We start from the raw sequence: 15,184 nt of genomic DNA, 5'->3' as shown, positions 1-15,184 counted from the left end.
GAAGAGTCCTGCTCACTTGTCAAAGATAGATTGGGAGTTATGTCTATTTCACCGGCTCATTAATGCAATCAAGGAAATTGGCTTCCATTTTACATCCGTGAGTATTAAATACCAACAGATAAGGCGGCCTACGCGCTTTCTCACGAGGCGTTGTGTGGCCGGAACAACTTTTCTGTCAGTGTATCATAGTTTTTAATTTGCAAACGTCCCTTATTTACTCAAGCAGACGACAAGAACTATTTAACTACCTGCATGTGAAGGATCTTTTTAATGAATCAAGAGCTCTGCTGGATATAAAGAAGAACATCCCGTGTTAATAGAAACGCGTCGCAACTGGAAAAATGAAGAGGGGTAGTAGTTTTTGTATTGTTCTGATAGCATTTGTTTTAACAACACTTGTGGTCCTTCGACCCTGCCAAGGACTAACGGCCGGTGGAAATAACTGGTCTAGAAGATCAAAACCTGAGGTGTGTATTAAAACGTCTTCCTTATATCTCAATAACAGAACTTACTGTACTCCTTTAAACGACCAGACTTAGTGCAAGATAAAGTGGTCGCTTAAGAGCGGCAGTGATTCCAAAACTGTTGGGGTAAACATAGATTTTTTAGTACAACTAATTCTAAATCAAGTAAGACAGTTTGGAAGTATGAACCTGAAATAAGCGCATGGAAACAACGAATTGTTTAGTCTTGTGCATTGGAATTCTAACTATAATATCAGTGGTTTTCGTGGCTGTAGAACATAACTCCCTCGCAATCTTATGGACGGCAGCTTACAGACGAGACAGAATAAAGCTTTTTTGGCTTGGTTGTCCTTTATCTTGGTTGCCAAAGACAAAGGTTTTGAAACAATAATTGACTAAGAAACAAAAAATATTGTTTGTTTTATTTAATTTTATGTTATTGTCCTCATTATATTGTTGTAGTTGCCACTGAAAATTCCTTACAGCGGAAGTGGCAATAAAATATGCATGTATATATGTAGCTTGAAACTTTCGATTTTATGGGGAAAGGCATTTCCCTCACGGTTGGAGTAATGTGTTTGGTGTCGATCGATAAATCCACGAAGGTCCACGCCCCAATGAGCGCCATTGTGTTGCGTTTAACATGTCATCTTTACATTGTAGGAAAATAAATAAGAGCCAGTCGATGTGATATCCCATGATGATAACCATACCCCTGGCCGCTGCAATAAACGCAATTAGTGCTTTAGCTGAAATCTACTTTTATCTTCTTCACCCCTTGCCAACCCTGTCTCATCGAGTAATTTTTTTCAATTTTTTTTGTGTGTTTTTGGAATTTTGGTTTTTTTCATATCGTATCAAATTGACACCTAGGCACAAAATATCACAACGCGCTTGAGGAAGTATGTGCACATTCAAGGCGCAGTACAAGTGTAGTATCATTGTATCATCATTAGATCAAGACCTTTTACCTCAATGCTAACCTCTTGCCCAGATACTTAGTCCCGGAGGCTCTACGTTTGGGATCATACTGAGGCCAATAAAAATTCTCAACTTTAGTCAATAGTATCCTGTGAAATCTCCTTTAATCATATGGTCTTAAAGATAAAATATTTTCTCTTTAATTAAAGGAGAGCGACAACACAAAATGATGAAACGTCTGCTTTGTAGCTGTGTTGAAGATGTTCTCATTACTTTGATATGAGTAGAAAAAGCATGGTTTTAAGTTATCTTTGTTCTTTTTTGACCACTTCCATCAGTGTGACGTATTGGCAAATCTTTTTCTGGCCTAAATATAAAAATTATACGAGTACACGATCAGTTAACAATATAAAATGCTGCTCCAAATTTTAGTCAGAGCAGGACCTTTGAAACAACTCTCATTTACATAATTGCAGATATATATCCAGTACAAAGTCACTCATCAGTTGTTGCAGTAATGTCGATTCGTTCAACTTTTCGTGGGTCAGATCATATTAGAACTCAGGAAATTGAAAATCATTACTTTACATTCTCCTAACATTTTAAATCAGCAGCTTCCGATACCCACATTTGCATTTAAGACTCCGAATCGGAAGACAATAAATCCTATTATTTCCGCGCCCACGTCGCCAGAAGCTTAAAGAACCAAATCGCATTTAAAAAAACAAATAATTTCCTATTCATGTGCCAAATGAATAAAGTTTGAAATCTTCGTGTTGAAATGAACTTTTCAAAACGTCATTTGACAATTTAAAACGGTTTATTAGATTTCAGGACACTAAACCTTGGTAGACTATATGCACACCTTTTATGACACTTGTGCAACGTTCTAACTTAGAAAAAAAATATGGAGCCGTAAAACGCCAAGTGAAATTATCAGGGAGAGTTTCCATATGTTTAATAAGCAGATTTTATATAAAAAATTCGCTTGTAATGCTACGTAGCGTGCAAATTTATGCATAGAAATATGAAACGGCTCAAAAGATCAGGCCTTTACTTGAACATCAAAAATTACGATTCCGACCAATATCCTACTGGTTGAGAAAAAGTTATTCAGACTTGGCGTTTATTTCCGAGCGATCATTATTTACGGGGCTTAAACAATTTTTTTTAAAGGTAAAGTTGCTTATTCAATCAGCTCTCAAACGCTATAAATGTGAATAATGATCGTCTTGAGAATGATCTTCAAAAAGAAGCCCCGCCCGCGAACTGTTCCTAAAACAGAAAATCATGCAGAAATTTTGGGTGTTTTTTCTCGTTGTTTCGTTCGTCGCTGTAGCTAACTTCATTTCAACAACCAACGGAATTGCCGCCGGTGGGTCTACATGGAAATCGAAAAGAAATTCGGAGGTTAGATCAATAGAACTTTTCTTCAATGACTATAATTTACACCACATGATTGCTCTGTTATATTTGGCACATGTTCATGTTCTATGGCTGACCATTTTTTAACATACTCATTGCTCCCTATCATTACTTTGTTATTGCAGTAACGAAGCGATAATTAAAAAGCGCTAAAAATTATATGTATATACATACATACATACATACATACATACATACATATATATATATATATATATATATATATATGAATGTGGGGGTAGAGTCAACCTTGGCATAAAGTGCTCAATGCTGTGGTAGCAGAGCTAAGTATACATAAGTTAAAGAATTAAAGAGGACACATCGATTCTTTGTGACTATGAGTTTCGCGCCTAAGCGCTCGTCAGACGGAACTTTCTTTCTTTCTCAGACAGAAAGTTGCGTCTGACGAGCGCTTAGGCGCGAAACTCAGTCACAGAGAATCGATGCGTCCTCTTTAATTCTCTAACTTATGTATGTATGTATATATATATATATATATACACACACATATATATAGATGCCATTTTACCCGTTTTTAGTTAAGAACATATTCGATGTTTCATTTTGATTGAGTAAAGGACTCAAGCACCGTCAGAAGTCAATTGTTATGATAATCAAATCGCAACATGTATGATTTCAATGTCACTTGTCGATTCAGAATGCTATTGGAGACACTCTGATCATTTTAAAATCAAATTTCACATTCAGAAACTTGCTGCATTTTGGTGGAAACAAACCTAAACTTGAACCTTTTTGGTTGTTTTTAAGTTACACGTCGAGTTAAATCAAAAAAGAATTTTCCATTTCTAACTTCAGCTTTGAAGGAGGATTTTCTGAAAGCCTTTATTTTCCGAAAAGGTATCGCAAGACATATTTAAATCGGTGACTTTTATGATATAAAAAACTGGTATGTCTCATAACAATATCTTTGTTCAATTACCGCTTTTGGTAACCTTGAATTTGGACAGAACGCTTATTCAGTTGTTCATGATAACTTACAGCCTGAACAAATCAGGTGATAATATTTTGGTCTGCTTTGACTATGCCAGGAATCTACCAATCGAAAATTCGAAGAACGAAATGGAAGCTGCGTACGAGGTTCCTTGAATACTTTATGAGGATCGATTGGGCAGAATCTTATCTCTCTCCCTTACTCTTAGAACACGAGAAAATCTTCTATTGATCACTGATTTTAAATCTTTTTTCTTAGGCAAAGCGAGCATTGGAGAGTATGTGTAGAGCAGCAAGAGAGCATTGCAAGCGTGAGGTCCTTTCTGACGACTTCGACCTGCCTCGACTCCGCCCCGGTCAATAAAATTCAAAGTTTCAGTTATTCGAGGAGAAGAGAGATTATCCACGATAGAGAAAGAGGACTTCTATTGTCATAGCAGAATAACTGAATCTAGAGACATTTGATAACACCATTGACTTGTATTTAACCAACCTAATTAACTATGAAATAAATTGCGACGTTTGATTCAGTCATGATGCACAAAGTGTCCCAAGGATTGATATCACCCCTCTTAGCGCTATAGCTTTAAATTGTACCTCAGGCATTTGAAAAGAACGGAGTGAAACTATCGATTTCTGTTGATCTTTAGAATTCACCTACGTGACGTTTGCATCCACACGTAAAATGTGCGCGCGGACTGTTTTATTTGATATATAAGCAATGGCTTCCATTTGGCGAAAATATTAAGATCTGCACGGATATATTGTTGCTGGAAAGCAATAATATTAATCATTACATTGATTGCTGATCTTTTATATAAAAACTGACCAGATCTCCAGCAAAGAAAATAAAAATCGTTCTCAGAGAATTCCTGGAAAATGCGACACTTGACAGCATTCGGCTGTATGAAGTCCCTCAGTAATTTCTGTTCTCACAATTACTTCGTTCACCATATTGACCTTTCATTTAAGGGATAAAATTTATTGACGAAATGAAAGTAAACTTATTTCGAGGAAGCCAAGAAACTGCTATAGCCTGTGGTTAGCAGGGGTCAAATATGAGGAGAGGAAAGAAATTGAGTTCCACGGTCCCTCATGCGCAGTTTAAATTGATAAAAATACTTTAGTTCTGGTACCCACTCAATCTAAAACGAGCGGCAGAAACTGACAATATATGAGCCTTTAATTACTATTTAAAATTAAATCCTTCACAACAGCTGCGAGATTGGCGTGTATGATAAACCCCAGGAACTCTAAGTTTACGAAACTTTAATCATCCCTAACAACAATTGGCGTTATTTGCATGACTATAAGTTCTTGTAATATTGCCAAAGCATATGACTTAACCAGGAGGAACAACGGGGTAAAGGTGAAAAGTCAGTCGGGCAACATCGACTTCGAATTCATTTGATAACAAACCTATTGTGTAAATTCCAACGTGATAATGATTTAAAATCATTATTTCTTGATGGAGGTTATAAACAGAAAAAAAAGATGGAAATGGGCTTGCAATGAACTAAAGTACTCGATTAAAGTCGCTAAGTCCAAGATTTAACTAGCATTTGCCGTTAATTTTACTATAATCTTAGGCTTACTATAATCTAAGACCGTGTTTAATTGGAGATTTGTAGAAGGCTAAAATTAACGAACCTCACATCTGAATAAGCCAAGTTGATGACCTAAAAGCTTACAAAAAGCGCCAGATCAAAGGTTTCTGCGGCTGTGTAAGGCCATACTCAAGCAGACACTTGTGTGGTAGATATCTGCACACCTAGTGTTTCCGAATATATTAGTTTGAGATACTGTCGTGATTTTCGAATCCCAATCTCAAGAGACAATTCTAATAATGAATTTCTCTTATTTAAGTACGCCTTCTGCAATCCGCCTGTTGATAATAATGGTTTTAATATTACATGAAAGTGATGGATTCACGGCTGGTATTGGTGCCAATGTTCCAGGACGAAAACGCAGTGAAATGAAGGTGAGTCTGGGAGAACTTCAATTTTATAAACCTTCGTTATTCTCAGAATAACGTCATTTAACTGTGAACTACAACTTGAATAATTCGCAGATTGTTCTTCGTAATTTGAGAAATGGTTTTATGTGTAAAGTAGGCTTGAACTGAGCTTAGCGACATTTTTTCCGTAAGTCAGATTATAATTCGTTTTTAGTTAGCAGTGCATTGTAAATTACGGTATCAAAACCCGCTTCCTTTCTGAAAAATTGATATAGAATTTTGAAATCTCTGGAAAACCTTCCGTTAAAAGTATTCTAGCTAGCGAAGGAAGCATTTGCTTGATTTAGGTAAGTTAACTCGCATATTTTTCGCATAAGTTGTGGTTAAACTCTTTTCGTTAGGCCTGCTTCAAGAAAGAAAAACCCTCTCACACTGTGTACATTAACCGTTATAACTAGGCTCTTCAAATATTAGAAGTTATGTGCAAAACGTCCACGCCTTCTATCCCGTGGTAAATGTTATTTTAACCTCTTTTCATTTCTCTTTTCACTGCTTTAAATAGCTCCAGCAAATACCACAGAGACCAAATCCATCGAGGTTTGCCAAAGGAACACCACATAGGAGAAGATATCAGTCTGACGAGATAATGACGAAAAGATCGATGAATACAAAAGGAGGTCAAAAGAAAGCAGAATTTAGCTGAGCTAGCAGAACATTTATCCAAAAAATTCTCCAGCCAAAAATTTTCAGCAAATGAAAAGTGGAACTTAGTGCTGAGCTTGGAACTAATTTAATAGATTTTTTTTGCATCCTAATTAAACAGAGTAATATGAAGCAGGTTACTTTAATTTTCTGTTTTCTTTCATTCCTTCATGAAAATCAATAAAACTTCCTAACTAATTTGGTTCTGAGATATACGCCAAGTTATTTATCCGAGGGGGTGAAAGAGGTTTTTTCGAGATGCCAGATTAAGTGTCTTGTAATGTTCTTGACATGTGAAAATATGAAATTAAAACCGAGTGAACTGTGAATTTTTTTGCTCGTTGTGAAAGTTGAACCTTAAGGTGTTCATTCAATTCCTCTGTGATGCGATGCGTTATTTCTACTTTGTGATTTGAGTGAGATGTGCGCAAGACTCCCCACCCACCCCCAAATGCACTAAACTTCCCTACGAGTAACCGGGATGCCTTGGAATGAGTTCATTTGGCGCCCCTTTGGGCATTCAAAAGTAGTTTCTATGCAACTACAATCAGAAACATCTTATTTCAGTCTGCACAATAATCTTAACAGAGGTTTAAAGTAGTTTGTCAGGTTTAGAGCAAATATTAGTCACACGTAGACATACTAAAGTACCCACCTTGTGCCCCATAACTGGGGCAAATTCGCCTTGTTTTTTTCTTCCTTGAGTGGGTTTTTCGTCTCGTAAAAAAGCTTCCGCTTCTTCAATAAGATCTTCTAAACTCTTGCTTCTCTCTGCCGCTATTTCGGATAAAATTGATCAGTCATTCCCAGAATTCTAAGTAAACCCGGTCACTTGTGAAGAAGACAAGTTAAGATTATTTCCATTTGAGGAGTAGATCTTGTTCGCTCCTTTTCAAACTTCGTCCTTACAGGGTGTGGGAAGGGTGTAACTGTGCCACATTTCATGGAAATCACTTTCCGTTAAGAAGATCTTTCAGGAACATAGAACTTTTTATGTTTTAAACTGTCGGGTGATTCGCTCATTCAGTAAAAATTAAATGGCACTTCCACCGACACCTGTGGCCATCAAAGGGCCTCAATTTTTTTTTGGAAATTCCAACTCACTATCAAAATAAAATTTCCCAACGAGTCTGCCCCAGTCTGTCCTCGGCCAATATGGCGAACAAGGCCTGACCGTAAACAGACGCGCGAACAAATTTACAACGTTTTGGAACGGATGCTGTATATTTGTACTCAAGAGTAAGACAATATGAAGATCCAGGGTTGTGTGGCAATAGTAACAGGAGGAGCACAGGGGATTGGAGAGAAAATTTGCCGAGCTCTGCTGGAGAAAGAATGCAAAGTAAGTATTGAATGCAACTCAGGATTGTGATGTCTGCAAACACAATTTGTGAGATCATCGGGTTAATTCCTCGCTGACATCAGGGATCATTCAAATATTTCGAGTGAATTTTTTTTCTATTTTGTTCATCGTAGTTTGGATTAATCATTCTCTCAATTAAGTTTGTGAACAGTGTATCCTTCCTAACAGCTTGCTTGCCAAGCCTTCGAACAGGAGTGAGGATTAGGTTGACCTTGTTATGATACAACCTCGCTGCTTTTCATATGTAAATTACTTTGTTATCATGCTAACTAGGTACTGGTCTCTTTCACAACAAGCTCACCTTCAGCCTCACTCCAAAATGGCCTATTGAACATGGTATGAATGTTGGCATTGCATTTTGCAGTACTAAAATGATTTTGAAAATTGTGTTCCTAATATTCTGTATGAATATTCCAAGAAGGGGCTGTGTGAGGTCAATCAATCAATCCACATCATTCAATCTCATAATCTGAACTGGGTGGTCAAAAGATTTTGTCCCAACTGTAGGGGTTTCAAGGCTTAAAGGCAGCGCACTTTACTGAAACTTCTCCAAAATTGACTAAATACTTTGACCTGTGCAACCTCTTTGATTACTTTGTTTCATGCATTTCAGCTTTACTTTTCCGAATCATACAAGTTGTTAGGGAGCTCAAACTAGGCCAACAACGGCAGCATGTGCTAAAACTGGATATTAATTGTCTTGCTTTTGGACATGGTGAACACATCAGGCTATTAAAGCTTAAAAATTCATTTTAAGTTGCTGAATACCTGGGTTTTTCTATCAGTAACTGCTTCCTTGTGCCTGCAGGAGTAGCTTACAGTCTGCAAGTTATGAAGAGATAGGTGGCAATATTTGCATTTTAATTTATCAAGGTTGCCATATTGGATTTAAATCATGATAAAGGCCTTCAATTACAAGAGAGTTTAGAAAGACAGTATGGATCAGGAAAAGTGATCTTCATTAGGTGCGATGTTTCATCAAAGTCTCAAATGAAAGGTATTGATCAAAACAATAATTTTAATGGTGCCAATATGAGCAACAATTTGAGTTTAATGAGTTCAACTTTTTTCTAGCTAACAGTTTTAGCCCATTATTTTGATCCTCTGACTGTCTTTTGAGCCATTGAAGGGAACTTAGGTACAGTTGGTCTGAAAAATTGTCTAACAATTGGCTAGGAAATGTTAGGTGGCCCCTGGTGATGTTGTTGAACTCTAAACAAGATGTTGGAGATCTTTACTCTCATGGTAATCTGTACAACAGTAGACTGGACTCAGAATGTTGATGAGATGCTCTCAGATCCTCTCCAAGATATCAGTCATGGGGACATTAAGCCTCCTAAAGGCTGAATAGGGAGCAGTCAACTGTTTAGTGTCAGTTGAGGAAATATGGGTATAGCACCCAAACTTGTTGACAGAGGTTAACATGCTGAAGAGCTCAGTACATGAGCTTCAGTTCTTGGGTAGTTCAGTGCAGCAAGAAATATGGACATTACATGTACATTGCAGACAATGTGATAACAGCCATTCAGTTTAACTTGATCTGTCACATGTGTTACGATGTTTTAACCCTAAAACTCCCAAGATCTGATTGTTAATTCTCCCCTCTAGCTCCTACACATTTCCACGTAAATTGGTTATGTGGTGTTGGATCAAGATAACAACTTCTTCAAGTAGTTTGAGTATTGAAATTATAGGGAAAAGTTATGTATTAATCACTTCAAGGAGTTAAACTCAGTGTTCAAGGGATGAGTGTTTAGACTGAGGAGTCCTGTGTGACCTATTGACTGACTAAATTGCTGTTAGGATCATTAACCACTGACAGACTGACTGACTGACTGATTGTTAAGCTTGTGGGGCTTAACTTTGTTTAATAATTAACAATGAATTATTATAGTTATTTATCCAAGTGTAAATTGCTTTTCTTTGTTTCCCTATGGCTTATAGACTCCTTCAAGAAGACAAAAGAGGTGTTTGGTCAGATCAATATTGTCTGTAATAATGCTGGTATATCATCAAAAAATGAAGAGCAGGAAGAAGAATGGGATAAAGAAGTTGATGTGAACTTGGTGGGTAGAATTGGTAATTTGCTGTGGTTCATAACTTTACTAGGTTTATTTTTATTTTTACAGATTTTATTTTTGAATCTTAGATTTCTTAGTGATTTTAGTTACAGGACTTTTTTGATAACAGTTCCTTTTAATTGAACTGATAGGTTATCCTGTATAAATATTTGCATTATTATTATTGTTATTATTATTATTATTATTATTATTATTATTGTTTATTATTATTAGATGATAGGATTATTTTGATTAATTTTCATTGAATGGTATTTGAAAGGCTGGTTTTCACCAAAAAAAAATTGGGGTTGAAGTCATAATCAGTTGTGCAGAGTGCTGTGATCTTGTGAATAGCAAACATGCAGAGACAGAAACAAAGTGCTGATGCCAATTATGACTCTATGACTTTTTTTATAACAAGCTAGACTAGTGAAAAATAGATTGTTAAAGTTATTTTCTTCCTGGGCCTTAAAACTTGCATTGTAGTTTAGTTGTTCTGGCAGCTTCTTTTGTGACTCTGACAATCTATTTTGCACTGAATCATAAGGATTGGAGTCATAAGCACAATTGGAACAAAAGAGAAACATTCTGGTTGTTTTGGTTCTGATTCTAACCAACTTACAACTCCTCTCATGACTCTTATTGATTTTCACTTGCATAAGTACAATTGTTCATGCGATTTGAATTATCACCCCAACTCTGTCTTTTAAATCTGTTGCTGGTGAAAACCAACTTTAAGGGATTTTAAGCAGTAAGATTGCAGAAGCAGTGGCTTCCAGGTTAGTGCAACAAACTCTGTACTGAAGGGTCTTGGTGTGGATTTAAGTAATAGTCATTCACTGTGTTGTGTTTTTGGGAATGACGCTTAACTTGCACAATATGGCCTCTCTGCCCTGATGTATCAGTGATGACTAACAAACTTTTAAGAAAATCCCATAAAACATCTTATGGGGGAAGGTAACCCTGTGATGAACTTGCATCCCGCCCCAGTAGGTACTGAAGCAGAAGTAAGCCATGGAATGATTTGCTTTGTGGCTCATAGCCTGATTCCTTTTCTTGTTTTCATTTTTGACAGTAAGACTTTCGATAATCTTTAGGGATTTTGTTCCACAGCTTCATTGTTATGTTGTGGTTGTTTTTGTAGAAGAGTGTAATTCATGGAACTTTTCTTGGTGTTCATCACATGAGTTGGATGCATGGAGGAATGGGTGGTGTTGTTATCAATGTGGCATCAATGGCAGGTAGTCATGGAAATGAAATATGTAGCAAAATGTTTGAATTACATGAATTGTTTCCATCATATAGGGTTAATTATAATTAATAAGTTTCATATTTTCCTGAAATAAGTTTCTTTTGATATAATTATGATTTCATGCTCACATTACCTGCTGACTACCAACAGCTGTTTAAGGCCATTACATTGGCTAAATTGAAGGTATCCAGTCAACTTGCCGATGGTTCAACTTGCCAATGCCAACTCGCAGACGTATAAAATTGAGTAAAAAAGTCAGTGAGTTGGTCCTCAATCTAGTACAACTTATTAGAAGTTAAACATACAGAAAAGTTAACAATATTTAGTAATGTGGAGTTTATATGAAATAATTCATATTTGTACTGCGGTTGTAGATGAAAGTGAAATGTGATCATCGCAGTAAATTTTCCAATTTAAGCAATTGGAAAGAAGAAGCCTGAAAAAAAAAAAAAAAAAAAAAAAAAAAAATCAGGACTTCAATGGGAAGTTGAAGTCCTGATTTTTTTTTTTTCAGGCTTCTTCTTTCCAATTGCTTAAATTGGAAAATTTACTGCGATGATCACATTTCACTTTCATCTACAACCGCAGTACAAATATGAATTATTTCATATAAACTCCACATCATTTCACTGCACGGGAAGATATGAACTCAATAAATTGACCTCGCTCCCAATGTGTGGCTTCATAGCTCAGTTGGTAGAGCATCGCACTGGTATCGCAGAGATCCCGTTGAAGTCCTGATTTTTTTCAGGCTTCTTCTTTCCAATTGCTTAAATTGGAAAATTTACTGCGATGATCACATTTCACTTTCAATATTTAGTAAATAAACACTGGTGAACATTGGTGAACATCAAACAGAAGCTTAAACATTGGGGAACATTGGTGAACATTGGTGAACATCACCAATGACTATAACAGCTTAAGACGCGAACGAGTTATTGTGCGACGACAACACCGTAAAGACTCATCATGATTTTTTAAAGAAAACTTGGCTTTCTAGACAAGATCTTTAGTAAAAAGCAATTCTTTTTATTTGCAACAAAGTTTATAAGGATCTCAAGGCGAATAAAGCAATGTAAACATTGCCAATGACTATATCCACTTCAGATGTGAATGAGTTAACTTGTTCGCATCAGAAGCTGTTATAGTCATTGGTGATGTTTACCTTCTTTGTTCGCCATGAGGTTCTTATAAACTTTGTTGGAAGAAAAATTTTTTCTTTTACTAAAGATCTTTTACTTTTCTATAAACTTTTATAAATAAGTTCTATAAAAGTTTTAGAGTTTTCAGAAGTTTTAACTTCTGATAAGTTGTACTGGATTGAAGACCAACTCGCCGACGTTTCTACTCGATTTTATACGTCGGCGAGTTGGCATTGGTGAGTTGAACCGCTGGCGAGTTGACTGTAATTCAAATTGAATGCTCTTCCTTGTTGAATGTGTTGGAACTTCTTTCCCCAGGATGATCATGCTGCCGTTATTTCAGGTACAAACTTATATGTCAGCTGAAGGCAACACATTTTTTCAATAGTTCGAATGCATAAAAAACCTTTTCACTTCACAGGCATTTTCCCTGTAGGACAGTCCATGGCTGTGTATTGTGCAACAAAATTTGGAGTTGTTGGGTTTTCACAAAGTCTAGGGGTAAGTATGGATTGACCCCTGAACTGTCAAATACATCCAGTGGAATACAATTGTTGTCAGTATCTTTTAATATGGAGGTGTTTAAAGGTAAATATTTTATTTTCGTTTCCAAACAGCCTCCGAAAAACAAGGTCTCAGTTTTAAAGTGTGGTCAATGTAGAAAGTAATGGCCACTGATTTTGCCTTTTACAAGAAATTGGCTGGTGCATTTGAACACAATTTTTGCCTCACAGGGAGGGAATTTGAATAAGCCAACTTTCACAAGTTCAAATGCCCAGGGGGGGATGTTGGAGCATGGATTTAACTGATGCATAATCAACATTTTGAATGACATATTCTGTTTAGCATTCAAATCAAATTGAAACTTGTACCAGCAATGTATCATCAAATGATGATAGTTAATATAATCACTGGAGTTGCTTCTTCAAATGCAGTTTGCATTTTCTTAGCACAATGTAAGGAGCAAAACTGTACTGTTCAATAGATCCCCTGTTTATTCTGTCATTGAAATCAACAATGAATCAAATTGAGATTATTATTATTATTAGTATGTCAACATAGAATGCAGGGTAATTTAAAATTTGATCATGTTTACCTTTCATCTTAGGGACTTTATGAGACAGAAGGAGTGAGAGTAAATTGTATCTGTCCAAGCTACACAGAAACAGATTTGTTTTGGTCCTCATTTGATGAAAAGCGAGCCAAAGAAACTCCAAACTTTCAAACAGTTTTAAGATATGGACTAATCAGGTATCTAAGCAGAAGTCATACCAAGAGCATGTGTTGGATATAAATCTACAATACTTTTAGAAAAGGAAACTTTGCTGTCATGTTGCAATTTTGATCTGCCCCTGGCTGGTTTCAACATCACTAGGTTTTTTTTTTTATGACATAATCCTGTAGCAGTGAAAAGTGCATTTTCTTTCTTCTTTTTTGTAGAGGAAAATACAATGTTGCAATATGTAAAATAAGGATTTTTATCTCTGACAATAACAGAGGATTTTTGACAATTTAATTTCATCAAATACTACAGTCACCCAGGTTGAATTCATGTATTCCATATTTTAGGCCTGAAGTTATTGCCACAGGAGTTATACAGCTGATTGAGAAGGACAGTACTAATGCAGCAGTGATGATGGTGACTAAAAAGAGAGGAATTGAGATCATGAGACCAAGGGGATCAAGAATATCAAAACTATGAATTGTTAATTATTATGGAGATGATTTAATCTTAAATGAGACAAAAAAAAACAAAAAAAAAAATTAGCGTAATCCATTAGTTTTGAAAAAAGATAGTTGAGAGGGAAGATACCAATGTGAGAGCTGTTTATAATTTTTTTTCCAAAGTACAAATCCATTTTTGATTGTTTTTCAGAACTTTGTTGAAGATATTTTATTAAGTACGTATTTTGCTAAATAATAAGTGATCTAGCAATCAGTTAATGTGAATTGTTTACTCATGGTCATTTGATAAGTCTGTCAATTAGTCCATCAAGGAAGCACAGTATGGTCTAATTGATCTGAGAGCTAATTGATTAATCAATTGAGTGGACAGTGAATCAATCAGACAATGAATCAATTAATTAATCAATCAGTAAATTAACCAATCAGAAAATCAATCAAACAATCAATCAGTCCACCGATCAATAAATTAAGCTGTCAATCATCCAATCAGTTGATTAATCACATTTTTTGCCGCTTCCGTCAACTTACGAAGCTTAACTAAAAATATATTTTTGATACTTTTCATAACGGTGAAAATTCACAAATATGTTGGCTATGGGGAAGAAAAAACCCTGTGGGAATTGTAGCCCTCTCTTATTAGCAAGTAATCATAGAGGGAAGATAAAAATTTTTTAAGCCCAGGTTTGCCAACGTACAATTTACCCGAATCGTGGTTTTAATATATATAATTTATGAAAAAAAAGGCCTCCATTTGTCGCGAAAATCTGCTCAGACCCCTATCCTGGGACACTTCTGTTTTGATAATCGAACAAATGATGTTCAAGGACAACTATTAAAACAGTTTACTTACGCTATTTTAGAATTAAATGCTTACGAAGAGCCACGATGGATTTTCCCAGCATGGGCGTGGGATGTTGCCTGTTCTGTCGTCTTTTTGTACGTTTTTATAAACACTAGTGTTTGCCTCTTCTTTTGCAGCAATAGCGAAAAGCTCTATCATGTGAGGTTTGCCAATTGGGGAGTATATATCATTTAAATAACGAGCTCGAGATTTCTGTTGAGTGATTTTTGGGGGCGATTTCCAAATCAACCATCACACATTGCAAGTGGGAGCGAAAAATCTAATTTTTAAAGTATACATCTATTATTTGTTCATACGAGACAGATTCACCTTTTTATTTTATGTTGCTTACAATCACTCACTGTTACGCCACTCACCTTCACAATTGCCTATTACAGAAAAGACGGCGATTAGGTAGCC

At 36.0% G+C, this 15,184-nt stretch overlaps 1 protein-coding gene and 1 long non-coding RNA gene across 3 annotated transcripts; both read left to right on the top strand.

Annotated features, from left to right (window-relative positions):
- Positions 1 to 57: 57 nt before the first annotated feature.
- Positions 58 to 4,291, top strand: LOC131774634 (uncharacterized). The gene is made up of 2 exons (XR_009339409.2): positions 58 to 467; positions 4,021 to 4,291. It is a non-coding gene; the product is annotated as an uncharacterized lncRNA (long non-coding RNA).
- Positions 4,292 to 7,574: 3,283 nt separating this feature from the next.
- Positions 7,575 to 14,181, top strand: LOC131774539 (15-hydroxyprostaglandin dehydrogenase [NAD(+)]-like). 2 transcript variants are annotated; one of them, XM_066164467.1, is made up of 8 exons: positions 7,575 to 7,762; positions 8,057 to 8,119; positions 8,657 to 8,780; positions 9,728 to 9,849; positions 10,988 to 11,084; positions 12,659 to 12,738; positions 13,346 to 13,488; positions 13,807 to 14,181. In XM_066164467.1, exons 1-8 carry the CDS (start codon positions 7,670 to 7,672, stop codon positions 13,937 to 13,939), a joined length of 855 nt encoding a protein of 284 aa, XP_066020564.1. In that variant the 5' UTR covers positions 7,575 to 7,669; the 3' UTR covers positions 13,940 to 14,181. The 2 variants fall into 2 exon arrangements, with proteins under 2 accessions (XP_066020564.1, XP_058946572.2); XM_059090589.2 differs by lacking the exon at positions 8,057 to 8,119.
- The last annotated feature ends 1,003 nt before the right edge of the window (positions 14,182 to 15,184 follow it).

This window comes from Pocillopora verrucosa, chromosome 3 (assembly GCF_036669915.1).
Source record: "Pocillopora verrucosa isolate sample1 chromosome 3, ASM3666991v2, whole genome shotgun sequence".
In the NCBI taxonomy this organism is placed as follows: Eukaryota; Metazoa; Cnidaria; class Anthozoa; order Scleractinia; family Pocilloporidae; genus Pocillopora; species Pocillopora verrucosa.
The sequence above is the reverse complement of the archived record's forward strand: the minus strand, read 5'-3'. Positions and strand labels throughout refer to the sequence as shown.

What these genes read in the sequence shown, in the direction of transcription:
- LOC131774539 (XM_066164467.1), top strand. Translation starts at nt 7,670, where the DNA reads ATGAAGATCCAGGGTTGTGTGGCAATAGTAACAGGAGGAGCACAGGGG. An exon ending in AAAATGGCCTATTGAACATG is followed by an intron (nt 8,120 to 8,656) that starts GTATGAATGTTG and finishes TAATTTATCAAG; the next exon opens with GTTGCCATATTGGATTTAAA. An exon ending in TTAAGATATGGACTAATCAG is followed by an intron (nt 13,489 to 13,806) that starts GTATCTAAGCAG and finishes TCCATATTTTAG; the next exon opens with GCCTGAAGTTATTGCCACAG.